Source organism: Pagrus major, chromosome 11, assembly GCF_040436345.1.
Source record: "Pagrus major chromosome 11, Pma_NU_1.0".
Taxonomy (NCBI): domain Eukaryota; kingdom Metazoa; phylum Chordata; class Actinopteri; order Spariformes; family Sparidae; genus Pagrus; species Pagrus major.
The window spans coordinates 8,030,606-8,053,247 of record NC_133225.1 but is presented as its reverse complement, the minus strand read 5'-3'; the positions used below and the strand labels follow the sequence as shown (position 1 = coordinate 8,053,247).

At 40.9% G+C, this 22,642-nt stretch overlaps 1 protein-coding gene across 5 annotated transcripts; it reads right to left on the bottom strand.

Moving 5' to 3' along the window:
• Positions 1–1,319: 1,319 nt before the first annotated feature.
• nek1 (NIMA-related kinase 1) lies at positions 1,320–21,700 on the bottom strand. 5 transcript variants are annotated; one of them, XM_073477211.1, is made up of 35 exons: positions 21,623–21,700; positions 21,101–21,249; positions 20,899–20,995; positions 19,622–19,719; positions 19,334–19,417; positions 19,178–19,245; positions 18,986–19,072; positions 18,472–18,526; positions 18,039–18,239; positions 17,871–17,943; positions 16,623–16,777; positions 16,311–16,376; positions 15,928–15,987; positions 15,212–15,259; positions 14,989–15,069; positions 14,704–14,870; positions 14,501–14,623; positions 14,279–14,381; positions 12,019–12,102; positions 11,839–11,916; positions 11,351–11,446; positions 10,727–10,969; positions 10,582–10,635; positions 10,242–10,482; positions 9,996–10,121; positions 9,582–9,758; positions 8,481–8,684; positions 8,279–8,384; positions 8,021–8,097; positions 7,705–7,922; positions 5,981–6,135; positions 5,428–5,747; positions 5,006–5,139; positions 4,789–4,921; positions 1,320–2,191 (listed from the first exon to the last, which is right to left on the bottom strand). In XM_073477211.1, the coding sequence occupies exons 2-35, from the start codon at positions 21,215–21,217 to the stop codon at positions 2,178–2,180; spliced, it is 4,143 nt and encodes a 1,380-aa protein (XP_073333312.1). In that variant the 5' UTR covers positions 21,218–21,249; positions 21,623–21,700; the 3' UTR covers positions 1,320–2,177. The 5 variants fall into 5 exon arrangements, with proteins under 5 accessions (XP_073333312.1, XP_073333314.1, XP_073333313.1 ...); XM_073477213.1 differs by having other exon boundaries at positions 14,501–14,620; XM_073477212.1 differs by having other exon boundaries at positions 16,623–16,774.
• Positions 21,701–22,642: the final 942 nt, after the last annotated feature.

Genomic DNA, 22,642 nt, shown 5'->3' with positions numbered 1-22,642 from the left:
AAAGATTATAATTATGCCGAAGTTGTTCAAAAGACATCAGAGCTCCTCCTTCAAATAACTGACCAACATAATTAAGTCCATCTCCTCCTACTTATGAAACCCAGCCTAGTGTGGAAGGTAGCAGTATTGTGTGCAATCTTCATTGCTCTTGATGTTGACATGGGGAAATTTAACATTTTCTCACTTTTGACCATATTTTTAGAGTAGCTTTCACCCGCCGATTACTTAATTTATTTTCTCTCCAGGCATTTTATTCATTAATTGGATTGTATCTAAGTACACTTTTGGATAGTCACTCTGTTTCATTCCTACCCATATAGTATCCTTATCTTGAGAACCATTGATTTCAGCTGGGCAGCCCAGTAAATCTTTTCCAAGTTTGTTAAATTTAGGCCCTGATATATATATGTATTTTTTAAAACAACAAATTGAATTCTGGATCTTTTCTTTTGCCGCATGAAGCTAGCCAGACATTTATTAATTGTTTTAGGGGTAAACATTGGAACAGGAAAGAAGCCTTGCAATATGTTCATTCGTATTTACATTTAGGGCATTTTTAGCAGACGCTTTTGTCCAAAGCTTACAGTAATTCATACATTCATACACTGATGGCAGTGGCTGCCATGCAAGGTGCCGACCAGCACATCAGGAGCAGTTTGGGGTTCAGTATCTTGCAACCTACCGATAACAAGACGCTGGCTCTACCCCTGAGCCACAGCCATACCCTCTGTATTGTACTGTATTGTTTCCACTCTCACTATTAGGGATAAAGGGAGGACTTCCCACCTACTAAGGTCATTTCTTTTATTGGTTGTTCAAAGCTGACCACCGAACAGAAAGCAGAAAAATATGTATTTTTGAGTTTGGTGTGAACTTTAGCTTTAAATTACGACAGCATTCAATTCACGAAAGGCTGCAAAACTCCATTATCAAACTGGTTGTTTTTTTCTTATTGGAAGGATGCTACAATCAATTATTTGGTTATGCTCCGACTCAGAGGAAACACACCCTCTTCTCCTGTCACACTAAATCAGACATGGTGTCAGAATTCTGGAGGCCGTTGTTAGATTATTCACCAGGGACTGAAACTACAAATAAATCTTGCAGGCTGACAGAAGGGCGAGTGGTCTGTTGAAGGGCTGTGGCTCAAAATAGTCTTGTGCACTCACCAGTGGCACCAGAGTATGATAACCTGTGAAAAACAGCAGGATTTTCTTTTGGACTTTAAATAAAACATATTTTAAAATGTAAGACAGCTAATTTACAAGCACTGATGCGTCCACACTTGGCCATACTGTACAGAAAAGGAAAATTAGTCGTCAGGTTATAAAGAAAAGTGTTTATTTCATAAAAAGATTTACAATATTTTATTTATAATCAAATATGAATTATCGTTAACATCTGTACCATTGCTTACATCATTAGCTCTCTGCACTGAGTATCATTCTGACCCGGCTCACTCCATAACACCCACCACGCCAATGCCAGTCTTGCTACAGTGCCTTGGCAACACACAACATTCTCATAGAAATCTTTCATGTAGTTTGGGTTAACTGAAACAGTAAGAAATGTGGAAAATGTATTGGAGAATATTCAACTTCAAGTTTGGTCGAAGAGTTGTAAGAAAAGGAGGTTTACCTGGTTCTCTGAAGTAAATCTTGGCTGTTCTGAGGGTGACCTGGTTTATGTCCTGAAGCTATTGTTTGAGTATGTGACGATTAGAAAGAGAGCACCTGAGAGGACCAGATTTTTGCCTGCCAAAATAAAATGCCACAGCGTTCTGATTCTAACTGAACCAACCACAAACTGAAACACAACAGGGTTTATGCCATCAATCAACATGACGATACATGTGTTTCATTAATTTACAGACACAGACTTTCATAAACATTTGACAGAACCTTGACGTTAACTTTGGTTAATACAAACATGTATTTGATAATGCACTTCTGAATGAACACTGGTGACAAAGTAGTGTCAGGTGCTGATAGTCAAAAACTATGAAAAACAGCCTCGAGTGTACAAGTTATTCATCATGCAAGTGTGCCTGAAACACTGTTAGATGTGCGGCTGTGACACCCCATGCATAGATCCCTCTGTCAATGATGTGCGTGGTGGGAAGACATCAGATAGCTAGCAGATTGTCGTAGCTGCCAGCAGCTCGATGGCACGAAACGTTATTCGTCATTATCTGAAAGAGAGAGAGAGGAGAATGAGAATCATGTTGGGACAGATAGTTCATTAGAGAGTCAGAGGTCACTGGTTAGCGCATGTAGCTTAATAGGAAATGACAGAAGAGGAGCGGATGACTCCAAAATGCTAAGAAAAGGCAAAAACCACACATGATGTTCAAAACCACCATTGTTCAGGTGTACAGGCAGTCACACCGAGCCTTTCACTTTATTCAATTACATTTAACATATCTTTTTACATTTTTGGGAATGCAATGTTGGTCGATCAGCCATTATTTAGGTCCAGACTAAACTATTTCAACTTTGGATGGACTGCCAGGAAATTTTCTGGCATCAACATCCCTTTCAGATGTGATATTGTTTACATGGGTGACATCCTATTTGAAGGGTGGAATATCAATGATAAGAAACTGAAGAAAAATGTCATGAAAAGGCTGTCATTTTTCCTCAAAGTTTGGGGAGTGTTAATGTTGTTTACTATCGGAAAATCACCCCTGACTTTTACTCTAGCACCAACATTCACTGTAAATTTGTCAACAGCTTATGGATCGATTTTCTTAAAAATTCACATCACATTCATACCCCCTCAGAATGAATAGTAACAACTTTGGTGAGCCCTTCACTTTCTATATATAGAGCCATCATCAGGTCTAAATTTTAATTTGTCCAATACTGTTTGGTTATAAACCAATGTCGTTACCATCACCTTTGTGTTTAGTGCTAATCAGCAAATGTTAGCATGCTAAAAAGCTAAACTAAGATGGTGAATATGGTAAACATCATACCTGTTAGACATCAGTATGTTAGCATTGTCACTGTGAGAATGTCAGCATGCTGACCTTATCGTTTAGCCCAAAGCACCGCTGTGTACAGCCTCACAGAGCCGCTAACATGGCTTTAGACCAATGACACAGCTTCCATCTATCACACAGCTGGGATTCATATCTGCTCAGTTGACTTACTTCTTGATGCTTATTTTCCAAATGCAACCTGACATTTAATGGGAAAAACAGGCATCATAACTGACCTAAAACCCGAAGCAAAGTCTAGTCAATCTTGGGGCTCGGATGTGATGGATAATTTGTTTGTGAGTGTAGCCAATAGATTACTCTGCATTGCCTCAGTATATGGATTTGTTAGCTGTTAGATGCCTCAAAAATCTTTCAAAACATGCACAATGTTATTGCTGTATGGATGGGAGCCATGAGAAACATCTTTTACAGATCGTGAGACAGATCCTCACGGGAGACATTTGACAATTGCTTCCTGTTTTTCTTCTACTGAAGCCAGTAAAAATAGAAAACAAAAGAACTGTCAGATAGAGATTTTCAGTGAGAGAATTTATCTGAAGACTGCTCCCATCCTGAGGGAAGCCTGTCAAACTCTAAAGAAATACTCCGTTCCTTCACCTCTCTCTGTATCTGTCATGGCCCCAGTCTGACAACTGACTCGGCACAGAAAAAGCTGGCAGAAAGTGTTCAGAGTGTGTTTCACACCTACTTGGTCTCTTCATGACTTGGTGTCAATGTGAAGGAAGAAGATGGGATTTTATAGATTAGATTTAAACACTCACTTTATTCTGACACTGTGCAGTGGGGAAACCATCCATCACTGTTGCAAACTATCTACAGTCAATTAAGAAGTAACTAGCGTCACTTAAAGGATTGAGCCAGGACTCAGCTGAAGTATCCAGTACAGAGTGTCAACATCTGTACTCACTAAACCCACTAACATCTGGTTTTTGTTGACTGTGCACATTTAGCATTTACTCCCTCGGTCAACTGACTCTGCAATTGTCATGTGTGTTTTTCGGCTCCATCTTCAATCAACTGTGATGAAAACGCAACACCTGGGTTAACAGGCTAATATTTGCCTGTCTTCAGGCGATGCTATGACGTTTGATGAAGCTAAGGATGTTGGCTTGTTAATACCTTTCCATCTCTGTTCAAGCAGCATTTGGACATCGCTCAGTTGTTGCTGAGTTTGAAAGGGACACTTAAGTAAAAGATATTAAAAAGTAATCGTTGTCAGCGGCTTTCGTGCTCGTCAGCTGCCTGATCGGTATTGCACAAGTGCAACTCTCAACAGAGATGAGAAAGAAGTGAGATGTAGCATCTTGTTGATTTAGTCTGATGAGGTATTTGATCTGCTGGTTTCTTCTGTTCCCTGCTTGACTGGCGCGTTGGTGATGACAGACGTGACACAAAAGGAAAAAAAAACCAGAAAGGTAAACTTGTCTCCTAGCAATGTGAAAAAGCCTATTTCAAGTGGGTTTAACCGTGTTTAAAACTCCTAATGGTTATATACTTTTCATAATATATAAACAAAAATATACAACTTCCAGGAGCATCACCCACTTCCAGTTTAAGCCCAACCCATTCAGAGTATGGATACAGATAATTTAGTTAAATTAACAGCCACAGACACATACAATATTTTGATGGGGCTCTAGGTTTGGGTGATATGGCCAATGACAATATATACCTCAATATTTTTAAATCAACAAAATCAAATATTACGATATTTTTGACCAAATACCTTTAAGTCGATATTGTGATACAGAAAATGGTGCACCGACTCATCCCTCATCACTAACCTTCTTGGTATGCACCATCTGCCATTACCAGATGAAGGATGTTGGGATACAGATGCTGGTACTCGGTTCCCAAAATGCTCAGCACTAAACTGGAGCCCAGGTCAATAGTCTCATCTTCATCTTCATGTATAGCCTTAAATGCCAAAAAAAAAAGCATTTAGTCAATCTGCTCGACCAGTCTTATGTCACACCATTTAATGGAGACAACATTTCATACCTTAATCTTATTGTATGCCTCGATGAACTTTTCAAAGCCCATCTGCTGCTCCAGGTTGAAGCGCAGTTCTTCCAGTCGACTGAAGATGCTGTCATGATAAGCAGCCTCTACGCCCTGGTCCTCTCCACTGCCGTCTGTGGAGCAGCAGGATTTATCAGTTCTCATAAAACTGAAGGTGCTTAGTTTGCATAAATAACCCATTTATTACCCAGCAACTTATTAAAGGCATGAATCATCTGACATAAAATATTAATTTATGATGATTTTTCCTCTAGGCTACAAGCAGCTTGCAAGCTTGTGTAGTAGTACTAATAACCACGGGTATGCCAGCGAAAATATGAAATGAATGTGAACTAAATTAAAACAGGTTGAAACTTAAACTTTTATTCTACAAATTCAAGATATTCCTCAATTCCTCATACCTGAATGCCACTCTTCATTTATCTGGCTGTTATTGCTGCGGTCCTCTTCACCAGGACTCCCATTGGAGCATTCCTCATCCTCCTCGTCCTCTTCGCCTTCTTCCTCATCTTCCTCCTCTTCTTCATCATCATCATCGTCATCGTCGTCATCCACAGCCATCTGATTGTTGTCCTGGTCGATCTCAGCTGCTAACCTGTTGAAGAGCTCTTGGTCTTCGCCCTCTGGAGGATTTCCGTTGAAGTCTCCTGCACCGACCTCCTCTTGCAGCAGCCTCTCCATGGAGGCCCGGATGTCCCGCAGGTCTTCATCCTCATATGCACTTGGGAACAGGGAATATTGTTATTAGACACAGTTTGCCATCGGCTGGCTGTATTTATAGGTTCTCAGCAAAATGAAAGTGCCTTTTTCTAATTTGGTCTCTCATGCCTTGAAAATGATTGAAGAAACTACAACTATGCCATCTCCAGACTGCAGAAGTTTATATTTGCTGAAATCATACAGTGTGGCTCAAGCATGTATTTGCTTTTGAAATTTAATTAATGTTTGTCTCACTCTTCAGTCTCTGACTGGTCGTCATCTTTGGCTGCCTCGTCCAAGTCCTCAATTTCCAGGTTGTTGTCTGGGGCAACATTAGCATTTGTCACTGCAGAGTCCTGCTGAGCGCTGAAGAGACGACTGAGGTCTGGTAGAGAACATGTCCGCAGCATCTGACAACACAATGCAACCAGGGAAACATGTACAATAATTTGATGGGGCTCTAGGGCTGGGCAATACGGCCTTTTAATAATATTGTGATATTTTTCAGGGATGAATTGAGAGAGACACTCATTTTTAGTGATGCCAAGCATACAACAGACATCAAGTAAACAAACATTTACATGCTGATAGGGGATGGTTATTAAGACCCAAAGCATCAGTTTTTCAGTTTTAGGTCATGTTGCAACAGATTCCAAGAGAGTGCTCCACTAATATAAAAAGCAGTCTTTCTCAAGATCCAGTCCTGGCATGAGGAACCTGAAGAACCAGCCAGTCACTGGAGGGAGTTAAAAGTGGACCATGGTTGTAATATATGAGGGTAATTTTCTGATCAGGGCTTTAAAGATAAACAGATAACACTGATTATTACATCTCTCAGACAGCGATGGCCAACTGATCTTATCATAGAGGCAGTGATGAGGTTTTTTTTTTTGTTTGTTTTGCTATCACCGCTTTATACACCTCAGGGCTGAGTGGTAGACAGAATTAAAGGGGCCAAGTGTGGAGGGAGCAGCAGACTAGATTTTCAGATTAAAATACAAATTTTGTTTTATTAGCTTTAGGCTTTGTTGACTTGGCGACAAAATAAAATATCACAATATTTTTGACCAAATACCTTGATATCAATATTGTGACATATCGTAGGGATGACTATTGGTGCTTTTACAAAATATTAACACAATGAGATTTTCGACCAATAATCACCAGTAATGTGGATATAATGACAAAGTCAGTAAAGGCAGGTATTTGAACAAGTATAACAGTCTGGTGAGTTCAGAAAATGACACTATTTTACTGTAATGCAGCCTTTAAAACCTGGAAAAGACAACACGTATGCCATATCATCAAATGACGATATTCAAAATCTGAGACGATATATAACCTCATATCACGATATATCGATATAATGCTCTGCTCTAACTTCAACATGAAGTTTTGATTGATAAGACCAATAATCAACTGCAAAACAGTAAAATTATGTGACTACCAATAAATAAAATTTCATCCCAATGGAATGCAAAATGTGGAAAATATAACCAGCAGTAACTTTCAGAAAAATCCAGAAATAACCAAACCCTAAAAAAAGCACACTGACAAACCCCCATCCATATTCTGTGGAGCTCTCTGTGTGTTGAAACTGTTGAGCTGGGTTTTGCAGATCCCAGAGTCCCTGATGCAGGTTATGAAAGATATAGGTTGATGGATGCTCCTTCCGTCCTATCGGACCCACTGCAGGTTCAGACTATGTGATTAATGCCTCTGGCTCTATTCCAGACCCCCTCATTAATAAAGGAGACTGAAACCCTACCTAAAAATACCACACAAGCCTCCACATTACACCAGGCACAAGAACAAGTGTGAATTTCCTCAACCCCTGCAACGGCAGTTCACCTGATCATATTAAATAGATTGCATACTGTTATGTGATATGCCATTTCATTACCCTGACACCTTTCCTTTGCCATTCCCGGTGAGAAAACTAAAGTGTTTTTTTAAATTCACACTCAACCAGTCATCACCTTGGGGTTGTTGGCGTCAAACATCCCCGTAGAGAGACCAATGAGGAGGGCGTCATGGTGTTTGGAGCGGAGAGGTGAGACAGAGCGTGAGCGGGAGGCCAGAGAGGAAGAGGATTCATCGAAGGAGGACTGGGCTGAGAGGATTGCAAGGGCAGCAGTGCGTCGGTGGGCCGGGGAACACAACTTCACAAACAGGGGCTCCTCACACTGTGCTAAGCCTGGGAGAGGGAGGGAAGGTAGGGCAGATTTAATTAAGATAATAATCACGTTGAAGAAAAAAAAAAGGTGGCTTGGACTAACTAAACGTTATCCTCACCGGAAGATTCATTTGGTTTCTCTGCACTCTTCTCAACCTCTTTGGCGCCTGCTGGTCTTGTGATGCCCTCTGGTGGCCTAAAAGAAAAATACACTTCAGCTCCACAAACATGAGTCTTTAAATGTATGGAAGACATGCATATAATGTTAATACAAAAAAAGAAAAAAAATTCTACATTTTATTCTTCTACTTAAGCTGTAACAAAATGATCTTTCTTTTCTTTAATGTCTTTAATTAGTTATATAGATGAATATTCACATTGGCTGTTGGGCTTCCTGCTCCCACGCCTGCTGCACACTAGTTTGGGGACGCGAGGCCTGTTTAGGTGTCTCTTCCAAAACCATCGACTCCACGTCTGCTGGATCTGTTAGAATTCAGACCAGACAGGATTAAATTTTAATTAAAAACATACTTAACCTGATATTCACTGAGATATTTCAGCTCCAAGCGTCATGCTGACCCTGAGTCTCAGTAAGGTTTGGTGGCAGTGTCACTCTGTCTACTGCACCAGCCGCAGACATTTGCTGATGTGAAGCCTCTGTGGTTTGTGAACTCTCCTTCTGAACCTCCGCGCTCTGCACCGCAGCAGATGCCGTAGGCTTAGAGGGCAACGCTTCTATAGGTGTCTTTGCAACCTCAGCTGCTGCCGTCTGGTTAGGCTTATCTAGGGAGAAGATAGCATCATCAGTAAGTGAACATACCACTAGTACTACCATAACACCCCTGGTTGTATCTATGGTAGTATATTTTACCATACTACAAATATTGATTTCTGTCAGGATGTAATATTTTGTGATATTCTAATAAAGCATTTATTGTTGTCCCAAAACACCCTAATACTGATGATAATAATAATAATAATAATAATAATAATAATAATAATAATAATAATAATAATAATAAATCCTGTATATAATATCTGTAAGCAGAAGAATTGATATTTAAAAAATGAACATACCACTGAAATGACTTCATTTCAAAAAACATTCCTGAACCACCACTCTCAGAAATTAGCAAAAACGGTTTGCAAGATTTAGGAACAACAGGAAGGCGAGACTTGGTTTGTCTTTATTTGTATTTGATTGATGTGGGTTTAAAATTTAAAACTTAATGTGGTACTACTGGGCTGCGCAGCTGAGATCAGTTATGTTCAATTTTCAACAAATTACTCTCTTCATGAGCTGACATAGAAACTCACAGTCAGACACAGTAGAAAAATTTGAAACAAATTAAAAATTCACTCAAGAAACACATTCATTATCCCAGTATAATCCAATAAAGGGTGATGAGTTCTCTCTAACTGGAAGAGAAAATTATGGGACTATAGGGACCTAAAATGATCCAACACTCAGACGTTATGATGCCTTCTAACAAGCTGAGGTCTAATATCAACCCCCAACCGAAGTACCTCCAGCTTAGAAGCTTTGTTAAAGTAAATCAAAATAAATCCAAAGGCCTGTGAATCGGTGTAGTCGTATCTTTAACTTGAAAACCCATTTCCCAGTCCTATTGGTTAAATAATTTATAAAAAATATCGTGGAGAAAAAAGATGAAGACTAACCAGGGCTGGAAAAATCTTCTTCGCAGATGGTGGCATTCTCCAGCTGCTGGGTGAGAGGCTGAAGCTCTGCCTGCTGGAGCACTTTCAGCACCTGAGAGTCTGGACTGGCTTCCCACACCTTTCTAGGGGCTTCTTCATGTAGCACGCCCATCTGTATAACTTCACCTGCCGTTTGTTCTGAAACATAACACAGAATGAGGGAGAGAGACTTAAATTCTCTATGAGTTCACTGCAGATTGTTGTGTTAATTTGTTTTATTGTTAGTGCATCCGACAGACAGGAAAAGTGGGAGAGAGGGAGAGAAGGAAGACGACACTCAGCCTTAGTACATGGGGCCCCACCAGAAGAATGCCCAGCTTGGTGTGATTTTTAGGAAATTTGCACAGTCTTATTGCTCAGAGTAAAATGACTCACCTATGGTCGGGATGCATGTCTGCTCTAGAGTTTGTTGAGCAACAGAGATGACAAGTGGAACTCCTGCCTCCCACTTCTTCCTGTCTCCACCTGAAGATGGTCTGTCTTCTGGAGACGCGGAGGAGGCTAGTGAGAGAAGTTTAAGGAAAAAGCTGAGCAAAATATCTGAAACAGAGGCACTTATGTGTATAAATTCAGAACAAAGCAAATTTAAGTTGATCATTAAATTTCCACTGCACCCATTACCTGTTGTTGTGGCGCAGGTTTCTGTTAAGGTTTGCTGAGCCACAGGAAGCACTGGCAGATCTGCTGCATCCCACTTCTTCCGGTCTCCGTTCGAAGGGCGGCGTTTCTCTGTGTCACACTGGATCTGCTGGGGAGCAGGACTTGGTTCTGCAGGGGGCAGAGGTGGCGGCTCCACTTCCTCCACTGGGCTCTGGGCCTTTAGGTTCTGGTTAAGTCGGCGCAAAATCTGCTTTTTCTCACTCTGTTGAGGGAAAATAATTATTTAGCATTCAGATTCAGAATTCCTGCAATTTTGGCACACTGTTACTGAATGAAAGATTAATGTATCTTATACACTGACCTGGATGACTGTAGCATTCTCTGGGTCAGGTAAGCTTTCTTTTAGCGGAGTAATCTGTCAAACACAAATTGATAACAGTTTAGGAATACATGCTCAAACAATACTATCTGTGAGGGTGCAGTAGACTTTGTAAATGTATACTGACTGCTCCAACATTCTTCAGGGCAGCAGTCATGGATATGGCCAGGATGGACTGGGGTTTGGATATAGGCAGGGCTGGAGCTTTGGGAGCCGGGTCTGGCAGAGAGGGACTGGGCTGGGGTGGAAGAGGACTGTTGGAGGTAGATGGTACTGCTACTACTGCTGCTGCTGCTGCTGCTGCTGCTGCTGCTGGTGCTGGTGCTACGTTTCCTGCTGCCATGCCAACTTTTACCCCCCGAGCTGCAAGCTACCACAATACACAACACCAAAGATTAAACTTTTTTTTTCAGTTTCTCAATTTTGGATCTCGTGGCTTGTGGTGACTTGGTTACACCATGTGAGCTGTATGGAACCATTTTATGTTTTTTGTTTCAATTGTTTTTCTTACATTTTAAAACAAGTCCCCATCTACTTCAGTTGTTTAGGAGAATGCTGCAACGCTGTTTTGCTGTGAAGCTCCAGAAATGTTTTGTGAACTAAAAAAATTCACCCCACTTTCCATCGGCATAGAGGAGAGTACATAATGACTGAATTATCATTTTGGGGTGAACTGTTCCTTTTAGCTGAAGGAAGAGTAAGTTACAGGCTCATGAATGTAAGGGTGGTAGCAAAGAACGATAGAACTTACATGGTCCTCCCAAGCTCTCTTTTCTCTCTCATATGCTTCTTTTCTCTTCTTCTCTAGTTGCTCTTTCAGCACAGCAGCACGGGCGTTTGCTTGGGCCTGGCAGGTACACATAAACAGACAAATGAAGAAGAATGAAAACATTTCTTGGGTGACCAAAATCTCTGTCGTCTTAATGAGATGCTATTGTGTCATCTCATTAAAATAACTCGCTACTGTTTCTATTCCAGTCTCACGCAGAGCAGAACGCAGCAGTGGAGGCTTTGAACTCCTAAGGTATGAAAATAAAAGCCCTGTTTTATTTTCTCTACACTGGTTGCCAGGTAGTAAGAATGTACTGCTCACTTACAGGGCTCATGCTACATCTCTGACCTTTTAACCCTCATTGAAACAACCAAGACAACAAATCATAGGCTAAGACAGTCTTCACAATCCTGGCGTTTAATTTTATTGTTCTTGTTGTCATCTAAATTTCTCCAAAGCAGACTCACCTTTAAAGCCTCGATCTTCTTTCTCCTCAGCTCTGCCTCCTCGCTGGACTCCTGGCTGTCGGAGCCGTCGCTGTCGTACTGAAACACACAAACCAATAAGAGCCAGGACACGAAATGTCAGCAAGAACTTAAAAGACGGATTTGATGGTGCTGTGAGAATCTGAGAGTGGAGGATTGTACCTTCTCTCCTCTGAGTCGCGCTTTGATCTGCTGCCGCTCATTGAAGTTCTGCAAGCGGATCTGCCTCAGTCTCGACAAGTACTCCTGAGAACAGACTCTGTGTTACACAGTGTATGCAGAAGTAGAACACAGCATTGATCATATAAAAAAAATGCATATATAGGTAGCACCTTTAAAAAGATACACAAGAGAGTATGATGTTAACATCTGTACATTAGCCATTCAGCCAGAATAAAAATAACACATTAAGTTTTCCATTCAAATGAAAAAAAAAAAGCTGCAATACACAACTCAAAACTGAGGTGGTGTGGTTATCTGAAATGGGACATTATGCACAACAAAACAAAATCAATGGTATTTACTGTTGGAAATAACAGCCATTATTCGGAGGCAAACTAAAAAGTACAACAGCTCACACTGGACGGTGGAACATCACACGCTGAACAAGGAGTGGGCATGGGTTTGAGCCGCTGGGTTGAATTATGGGAGTGTCAAAGGGATTTTTGTGCAGATGTATAAACGGAGACGAGCCAAGCCAGACGTGCTGTGAGTGAGGTGGAGTGTGGGACTGGGTGGGGCATTCAAGGCCTGGGCTCCTACCTCCTCCTCTTTGTTGGCTCTCGGCCTCCTGCACCGAAGGGAACCTCCCCGGGTTCCATAGATTGCAGCCAGGTTTTGACGAGTGCCCTGTTTACCATTCAATTCAACCACACTTTAGACAGCTCCCTAACATCTAACTGCCACAACAGTCATGAGCGGGACCCAGGATGTAAAGCTGCACGGCTCAATGTTTTCATATCAACACTGAATTAAATGACTACATGTTAACTGAAAGGTGCCATTCATCACAATGAACCCACGGAGAAATGTCACCCAACTCCCAGCTCATTGTTTTGTTTTTACAGATTTACCCTTTGATTCAGTAACACCACCCTCATCAACCCTGCTTCCTGCAGTAATAAACCTGCCTGACAGATAAGGTTAGCAACTAGCTGGTGAAGAGTGCTAACCATCTAGTGAGCCTAAAGACAAGGCCGGACCAATAAATACTGGACCTTTACATGTATCTGCAGGCCAGAAACACAACTTCAGTGGGATTATTATATTGCTGGATGTTAAAATCATCATCTGTTTGCACACACATGAGCTACATTAATACGGCAAGAACATTTCAGGGCTGTCTGTCTGCTTCTTCTGAGGTTCTGCTGCCCCCTAGTGGCTGACAATCAATTTATTCAGCGTCAAAGGAGACATTTTATGCATTTTTGTTTTTTTCCCTTTCCTTCAGTGTGTTATATATGTTCGTGTGCATGTAAAAGATCTTTTAAAAAGGTCAAAGTCCGCACCAACAGAAGCTCTTCTCTCCCACAGAAAACACTGCTCCTGAAATGCCTCATTGGTAGTCCCGCCTCTAATTCATTTGCATAGATTTATTCCTATATTTTAGCACAGCTTGTCTGTTGTTGTTAGTGGTGGCTGCTGATTAGTGTAGTTGGCAGTACTAGCGGCCCTTTCATAATACATGAAGCCATCTGATTCAGTGTTGACTGAAAAATGCTTAATTGAGCGTAAAGATTCAAAATATTTGCTAAAAATACACAAATCAGTGTCAGTTTTCATCTATGCACATAGAAAACTGTACCCGGTTTATGAGGGGGCGTCATAACAATGATGGAAAAGGTTCAGTTTTTCAGCAACAGGAATAAATACTCAAAATTAAGTGACAGTATACACAGATCAACCACAACATTAAAAAGGATCAAGAGGTGAAGTGACTGATCACTGATCTTGTTGTAATGCAATGTTCTGCTAAGAAAACCTTGGGACCTGGCATCCATGTGAATGCCTCTTGACATGTACCATAAACCCAAACAATGTTGCAGACCAAGTACACCCCCTCATAGCAATGTCAGATGTTCCAGAAGTCTCACAGATGCTCCATCGGATCGGGATCTGTGGAATCTGGAGGTCAGGTTGACGCCTTGAGCTCTTTGTCACGTTCCTCGAGCAGTTTTTGAGGTGTGGCAGGGCGCATTGTCCTGCCGCTGGGCCACTGCCATCAGGGAGTGATGTTGCCATGAGGTGGTGTACTTATCTGCAATGGTGTTTGATTGGGTGGTTTATGTCAAGAGGGATCCACATGGATGCCAGGACCAAAGGTTTTGCAGCAGAACATTGCATTGACACAAGATGATCAATGTTATTCACTCTACCTCTTAATCCTCTGTTGGGACTGATCGGTGTAAAACACTCTACGTACCAGCTGTCCCTCAGCACGAACTTTGTTGAGCATGGCTTCTCTCTTCCGCTGTAAAAACTCCTCAACCTGATAGGCCCGTCCATGAGCCATCTGACCATACTGCCTGAAAAACAGAATCAAATAATTCAAACTTTACTTTTCACAAGAAAGAAGCAAAAATATAGAGTTTCAATCCACATGTTTAATGTCATTTGCTGATTAGGGAGAGGCTGCATGACTGACCTACTAATATGAACTTGTCTAGAAACATGCTGCAGCCTCTGTAGTTCCCTCTTGATTACATCAGGGTTTAAGATTCGGGCTGGACCATTGGGCAGCACTGGGCCAGCAGCAGCTGGTACGCTTCTTACACGTAGAGGCAACAGCATTAAAACAATTATTCAACACACCAAGATCAACTAAAATACAGAGACATTTGAACTTACCGAACTGGACTGCCTGGTCCTGCTGAGGATCCCTCCCTCTTGATGATTTTAGGCTGTGGTTTAGCCATTTGGTCCAGAGCAGCGTGGTACTGTTCATATTGGATTTTACTTGGAGGAAGTCCCTGAACAGAGCTTTGGACAACCCTCTTTCCACCACCGACATAACACTGAAGTACGGAGACAAAAGGTGATGATACAATGCAATCATGAAAATGTGGAAGTACTTTAGATGTAAAAGATGGCATTAGTAACACTTTCATGAAAAAGGAAATGAGCGTCAAGTACCTTCCTCTCTGGGCTGCTACCTCCACTAGAATTCAAGACATGCTTCCAGCCTTGTTCTCTGGCTTGGTTTATGCGATTGATCTGTTACAGATCACAGGTTTTAGATGAGACATACAGTGTACTGATCCTTTCCAATGTGTTTCCCAACTTACAGCACGGTAATCACCAAATATATAAAAGAAGAGGAACAACGATATTCTCCAGAAACAAATTGAACACCCACCTTTTCCTTTTCATATCTCTTCATTTGGTCTGCTTTCAACAGGAACATCTGAAAGCAACACAGATAAGGAAATGATTGAAACAAATGAAAAACCTGGTCAGAAACTATACAGAGGGACATAAGGGAAAAGTTCAAGTTCAGTCTTTATCTACTCACCTCCATGCCAATGGAAAGTCAAAACATTTTTGGAGCTTCACACATTACAGCATTGCATCATTCTCCTCAACAACTGAAGTTGATGGGGACTTGTTTGAAAGCATACAAAAAAAAAAAAAAATTGGTAAAAAAAAAAAAAGGAAAAAACATAAAATGGCTCCATATAGCTCGTCCTGCATAATCCAAGTCTCTAGAAGTCCAGAAATGCCAAATTTATTTGAAAAGACGTTTTTTAAGCTGAAATCTTTAAAGTAGCTGCTAAGCTAAAAGTGTTAGCGAGGGTGCAAATACATATTTTCAAATCAATTTGAGATCTTGGGGCTTCTGGAGACTTGGACTATGCCAGTGGAGCCACTTTTTGTTGTTTTTTTCTTGTTTTTTAAGTTTTAAAACATGTCCCCATCTACTTCAGTTGATTAGGAGAATGCTGCAGTGCTGTTTTGCTGTGAAGCTCCAGAAAAGTTTTGTGGACTACAAAACTTTCAATCAGCATGGGCTTTTGTAGATAATGACTGAATTAAAATTTTTGAGTGAACTTTTCCCTTTAACAATACACCCACCTGCTCTCTCTGTTTCCTTTCTTTCTCAATCAGCTCCATCCTTTTCTTTCGGGCACCATCCTGCAGCATGAGGCAAAGGCATCTCAGTCAAAAAGAAACATCTTCAAGGACACGTGCTTTGAGGCAAGAGGTAAGCAGGACTGCTCTGTCACTGGGCAGGCAGGTGAGGAGGGAAACGTTGGTTAACAGAGAAAGCTACAATCAGACACGATACTCTGGGAGCTGGGAGTGGAAAATGGGTGAATACGGGGATCAAGCGTAATGAGAGGGAGAAAAACTAAAAATGCTGGTAGGAAGGGACCTTCATGTTTGAGTAAATGTGGAGAGAAAAAGGAAGGGAGATCTAATAGTAAGTTCAAGTTATGTTGGGCTCTCAGCTGTACCTCTTGTTTTTTCCTCTCTTCCTCCACTTGACTCACTCTTCTCTTGGGGGCTGCTGGGAGAGGGGCCTGAGCAACATATGACACTGGGGTTCAGAGGTAGCCAACAGACGATGATGTAAGAACACAGACTTGCACACACAGATGGGAGAAGCCTCCGACATGCCAGACTTGCTGAAAAACCTAATAGAGCTTTTTTTTTTTTTTTGAAACACGCATAGCAAATAAAAAGTCATGAGTGGCGCTAAAACAAAAGACAAAAAAATAAAAATAAAAATCACAGCAATTTCTCGTTATGATCAACAATCTACTTACCGGTTTGTGCTTCACAGCTGGTTTCCTCTCAGCAGGCTTTTTGGCTGAATCTGACACCTTCCTCACAGTTAAAGGCACTCCATATTTGCTGGCTGGTTTGGTAATCTTCTGAGCTGGGGCGAGTGGTATGGAGCCAGGGGCAGAACGCTTGGCTGCTTACACAAATAAATAAAAAATATAAGAACATTTATCCTAATCAGTAAAGGAAGATTTTATTTGAAGTGCAATTCAGTAATGTTATTCATACAAAACACATTTGACAGTTCAAACCCCTGGCCTGCATTTCACCAACAGAGCAATAAATTAGGAGCACCATTTGAAGCAAATGAGGCAATTAATTCTTCCCTCGACAGCTTCTAAGCATCTAAGCTTTTAAGCCATCTAATCAAATCTGAATGATTAAAACAAATCCCTCTCATAACTAGAGCCCAAACCACACAGATGATGTTAGAACAGGTTCCCATCCAAAGCCAGCCCTGCCTGGCTGCAGTAATCCAACAATCTCCTTTTGTTTCAGATGACTGATAGCCTGGTCAACTGTCTGCATCACATTCCACATATGTCCTGTGTGATCTTGGGCCTTGGTGTTATGGACAGACCGGTCAGGTGAGTCTCTTAGCCTGAACACAAGCCTCACCTTCTTCTGTTTGTAGTCCGAGCTCATGGATTTCAATAGAAGCTTCGGGGTGTTTCTACAAATAGTGCTGTGCAGAAATATCATCTCATTTAAGGAAAGCTAATGAGCCTCTAACTGCTCATTCAAACTGATTATTTGTCTCTTTCAAGATTTAAATATAAATGTAACTATACAGTATGTTTATTTTGCTTTTACTTTTTATACTTAAGTCCATTTAATATCAGATATTTTAAGACTTTTACGCAAGTACTATTAGTATGGGTGACATTTATTTTACCAAAGAAATATTTTAACACAATATCTTTACGTCTACCAAAGTTTCGGATACTTTCTACAACACTGATAATGGGTTACCAGATATGTTGTTTTGCCTTGAAATATGGCCTAAAGTCCCACTGGATTTTCACTATCCATTGTGTTTTTAGTAGCTGATCAATCAGAAAGCGGTGACAGGATTATGATTCATCAGATTCCTTATGTTTATATGTTTGCTAAATTCCCACCCTGAGCGTGATGCCAGATGAAAATGGCTGCTGTGTGAATGGCATGCACTCCACTGCAGTCTAACATCAGGGGACAGCTACACAGAGCAGCTTTGTTCATTTTCTTACCTGGTGGCCCCTGTAACACACCCAGTTTAGGCAGCTTGTGAAGAAAAGTATGGTGGAATTCCTGAGCAATAATCTGGAATCAGTAGAGAATACATGTTATTTTACTCAGTTGAGTTCTGGTTTATGTAATTTCAGGCTGTATCAAAAACACCTGATCATGTGCTCTACCTGTGGTGTGAGGAACTTCTCTATCCTACAAGTCAGGAAAGGTTTGTCCAGTACGCTGCTGACTGAGGGCCTCTCTCGTGGGTTGCGCTTAAACAGGTGCGCCAAGAGAGAGCGCAGTTCTTGGGAGTAGTGGACAGACACGGGAGGGTAGGAGCCACGGATGATCTTCAGGACGAGGTTCTTCATGTTGCCAGCCTCGAACTAAGGAACAATACACGTAGAACACCTTTGTAACCACTGCAAAGAAATGACTGAGGGCAATTATACTTTTTTATTACAGATTTGATGATGAAACTGCGGAAAGCTTAGTTGTCAGCCATTATACATTACAGTACATACAGGAAATGAGTATGTGAGAGAGCACTGCAATGCTGCATAAACTCTACATTAAATATACATTAACTGGTACACAGCTTACACATAGAATACTTACTGCATGCTTAAGAGTGCACATTTCATACAGGACACACCCTAGCGCCCAAATATCACTGCAGAGGGAGGGAAAGTAGGGAAAGTGAGAGGAGGCCGCACACAAATGGACAGGCAGGGATCAGTTCAGGGGTAGCTTTACATCCATTACAATGTTTCTCCTTTCTTTATCATTAACCTGGGAAAAACAAAAAAAGGACTTAATGGAGAAAACTCCATATTGAGCACTGAGATACTGCTACATTTATTTCCTTGCTTGTAGCTAGTGTATTGGATTACAATCACACTTAAAATAGTTAAAGAGGAAATCAATACTAGCTTCCTGCTGTAGCTACAGACAAGACATTCACTCGATAAAGAAGAGACATGATACCTTTACATCACCCACGAGCCACCACCTAATCCTGCATGACTCACAATTTGCAGGGACAGATCTTGTCGCCTGAATTAAATATTCATTTACACAACAACTGAAACAAACACAAACATGATGGTACTCTAAAATATCATGTTAGTACCTTTTGTTGTTGTACGGTTTGTTCTCGCAGATCTCTGGTGACAGGTAATAAGGTGTTCCTATGCACGTTCTTGCGAGTTCTACAGTGCTGCAAATTACAAGAGAATGGAAAGCAAATTGTACGATGCGTTACTATTCACAAATCTGTGCTGAATAGAGACCTGCAGATTGATTCAGAGGACATTTTACACACCTGTTTAGCACCCTCGCAATCCCAAAGTCTCCGAGCTGCACAGTCCCATCTTTCGTCAAAAATATGTTCTATGGGGATATCATGAAAAGACGGATAAATAACACAATATTTTCTGTCACTGAGGGAAGTTCTTGTCGTGCGTGAAGCGAGCAATACCTGCGATTTGATGTCCCTGTGGAGGATTTTTCGATCATGCACGTGCTTCAGTGCCAGGCAAATCTGCACGAACCAATCCAAGATCTAGGAAAGGCAGAATACACTAAATCCACATTATGCAGTATCGACTTTGTATCTACATCATTTGTAATTATACAACCAAGGGACAACACATAAAAAGAGGACAAAGATGTGTAACAGAACAAGTAAATATGATATGTTCGGTCTGCGTGTTTTACAGGTTATGTCCTCAAAATGTGTGATTGTCTCAAAGAGGTGGTAGCTTACTTGCTCTTCTGAGAACAGCACTCCTTTCTGAGAGTTGATCTTCTTGAAGAGGTCTCCTCCCTCACAGTAGTCCATCACAATGTACAGGCAGCCCCCCTCTGAAAAGATTTTCATAACATTTCAAATTATCTTAACTCACTTCACAAAAATCAGTTTTCGGTACTGACTGCAGATGTTAAACTAGACCTAGAGAGATGGAGCACGTTACCTTGAATCGAGAATGAACGCACTATCTCAAATCTGACGTCTTTTTCAAACTCTTCTTCTTTATCTCCCAAAATCTTTAACTCACTTGAAGCCACTATACTATCATAAATTTGAGCTGGCAAGCCCCCTAGGATCCAAAAAGCAATTCTTCAGACACCTAAACTGGATGGGACTTTCCCTTACCTAACATACTGTTGTATTTTGTGCTGCCAACCTTCAAAAGCTTGAGTAATGCTGACACATTAACTGGTGCATTATAACAGCCAACTCCTGCACTTCATCCTCTCTTCCTCCATTACTTTTCGCTTCCATCTCAATACATCCTTCCCCCTGTTGTACTTTCCACATTAGACAACAGTTTTGAAAGTTGGTCAAAATTTTGAAAACCTTGTCATTAAATTTGTGACAAGGTTTACTTTACTGTCTTACTTTAATCTATAATCTTCTCTCTTTCCAATCATTTTCTCCTTTCTGGCTAAAGGATACATGGGGAAAAGCACTAAGGCTAAAGCTGGACAAAAACTGGTGGAGGGATGTTTAGGATCAACTGCACTTGATGTCAGCCCTCTGTGCTAAATTTCATACTTTTTCTAATTCTTTGTATTTGTTTTTCTTAGCCTCACAAATTGCTTATTTTTCCACTTGGTTGGGTTTAGATTTGTACTTAATATCCAAGAAACACTAAGGATAGTTTGCACCATGTATTAATTTAAGCAGTTGTTGCAGAATATTTAGAGTAATCAGTTGAAAATCCGTGAACTGGGAGAGGTTCTGAATACTGGGTGAGTTGGCGTGGATATTTCTAGTGGTTTACAGGATGCACCGGGGCCATGCTGAGGAAATTGTTTCCTGCTAATGACATTTTCTATAATTGGTGCCATCTTTCCCCAGCAGACCTCACACACACACATATGTTTGACGGCAGGTTTTCCAAAGACCAAGCTGACCTTGTTGCGTTCGCTACCCTCTAAACATCACATATTGCTATATCAGAAGACTCCTAACGGCCCTGGCACAGCTTCTTGACTGAAAGATTTAATGCCTTTTCTCCACTTGGATTGTGTGAATACCTTCGAAAGACTCCTTGTACTGGACGATGTTGGGATGACTCATGTTGGCAAGAACGGCAACCTCTTTTCGTGATTCCTGCCTCTCTTTACTTGACATCTGCCAAAATAAGGAGCACAGAATATGATGAAGCAAAGTGGTAAAAGAGAGCACACATTAACAGTGGCCTGTGAAGCTTGCTTTATATTATGCATGGGATCTTACTCCAGATATGCCAATCTCCTTGATGACATATTGGTGTCCATCCTCTTTGGATTTGACAAGGACGGCCTTTCCAAACGAACCTTCCCCAATTTTCTTCACCTTTTCGTACTTGTTCATGTTAGTGGAGGGAATGGCTCCTCATGCTGGGTCTGCAAAGAGATGAGGCAACATAATGCATGAAAGCAGTAGTTTTACATAAGGCAACAATCTGAGCCACTATTATTAACTTCAGTAATAATGACTGTTTGCTGTCCTGTAAATATACAGTAGAGCTAGCTTCATGGAGGAGGAGGAGAAGGACCTCTTGCCTCTGACGGGCTGTGATGCTCAGACAACACACTATTCAGCTGGTAGCGGGATAGCTAACGTTACCGTTACATAGCAGCTAGACGAAGATGGACGACCGCCCAACTCAGAGTATATATGCGAGTGAGTCCACGCAACACTGAGTAACATAATAAAAAACACAGCTCACTATGTAGCGTTGTGTAAATGCTATTTGGTGGCTAATACTCGGCTTACCATTAGTCTGTATCGCTGCCGTGTAACAGAGACTCTGGCACTTGCTTCCGCCCTCGCGCTCTCTATCTAACTACAGCGCCCCATTTGCTCTATTTTAATTGGCCGCCTTCGTTCTTCTCGAATGTTGATTGGTTTATACAGCTGTCCGTCATCTTTTACGGTGAATGACAGCCGTGGTCTCCGCCCCCAATGGGGCTGTTGCTGTGGACATTTTCCATAGCAACCGCAAGCCAACCATGGACCGAGAAACCCACATCAGTGTTTTCTAGATGTAACAGTTATATAAAGGTTTTTATTTTTTAAATATTTTATTAGATGCTAAGAGTGGACTCGAGTGGAAGCTTTGAGCCGTGTTTTGGCCAGCTAGATACACTTCATTCGTAATTTAGGTAGATTTAGGTGGGTTGAGTGCAGTGCAGTATGATTATATATGAGATATATTCATGTGCACAAACAGGCCAGGTGGGTTCACAAACAACAATTAAGAAAGAGAAAGAAAATCTAAAATACAATTAAAATATACAAAATGAACACAAAAATAAGCACTTGGAAAAATAAAAAAACAGACTATACTATACAACTACTTGTTGGCAAACTCACATTTATGAATATGAAACTTTTACAAAATAATAATAAAGCTATTCTTGTCCCAACTAAAAAAAAAAACAGAACATGTTTAAACAATAAGGTAAGAATAACAATGAATGTAATATGTTGTCATAGCTTATAACAGGAGCTTTAAAGGCAACAAGGACAAACTGAGACTGGATCAAATGTATTAGGGTTTTAATTAAACACTTTTTCAGCTTTTATTTCAATTAATTTCAATGATTTTTTTTACTGTTTGATATCAATTTCCTCTAAATGTGTTGATAACTGATGTGTATACTGTCCATTCTGCAGTGTTGTTGAAGTCTTACTACTGTGAATCACCTCAAACAGCTCAAACAGCAACATGCGCACATTTTATTATGGGGCATAGCTCATTTTGTTTGGGAGAAAGAGGGAGACAGCCAGATA

Excerpts from the sequence above, each read along its gene's own strand:
- nek1 (XM_073477211.1), bottom strand. The coding sequence starts at position 21,217 with ATGAACAAGTACGAAAAGGTGAAGAAAATTGGGGAAGGTTCGTTTGGA. Across the intron at positions 15,070-15,211 it reads AGAGATATGAAAAGGAAAAG|ATCAATCGCATAAACCAAGC; the intron begins GTGGGTGTTCAA and ends GATCTGTAACAG. Across the intron at positions 4,922-5,005 it reads AGGCATACAATAAGATTAAG|GCTATACATGAAGATGAAGA; the intron begins GTATGAAATGTT and ends TTGGCATTTAAG.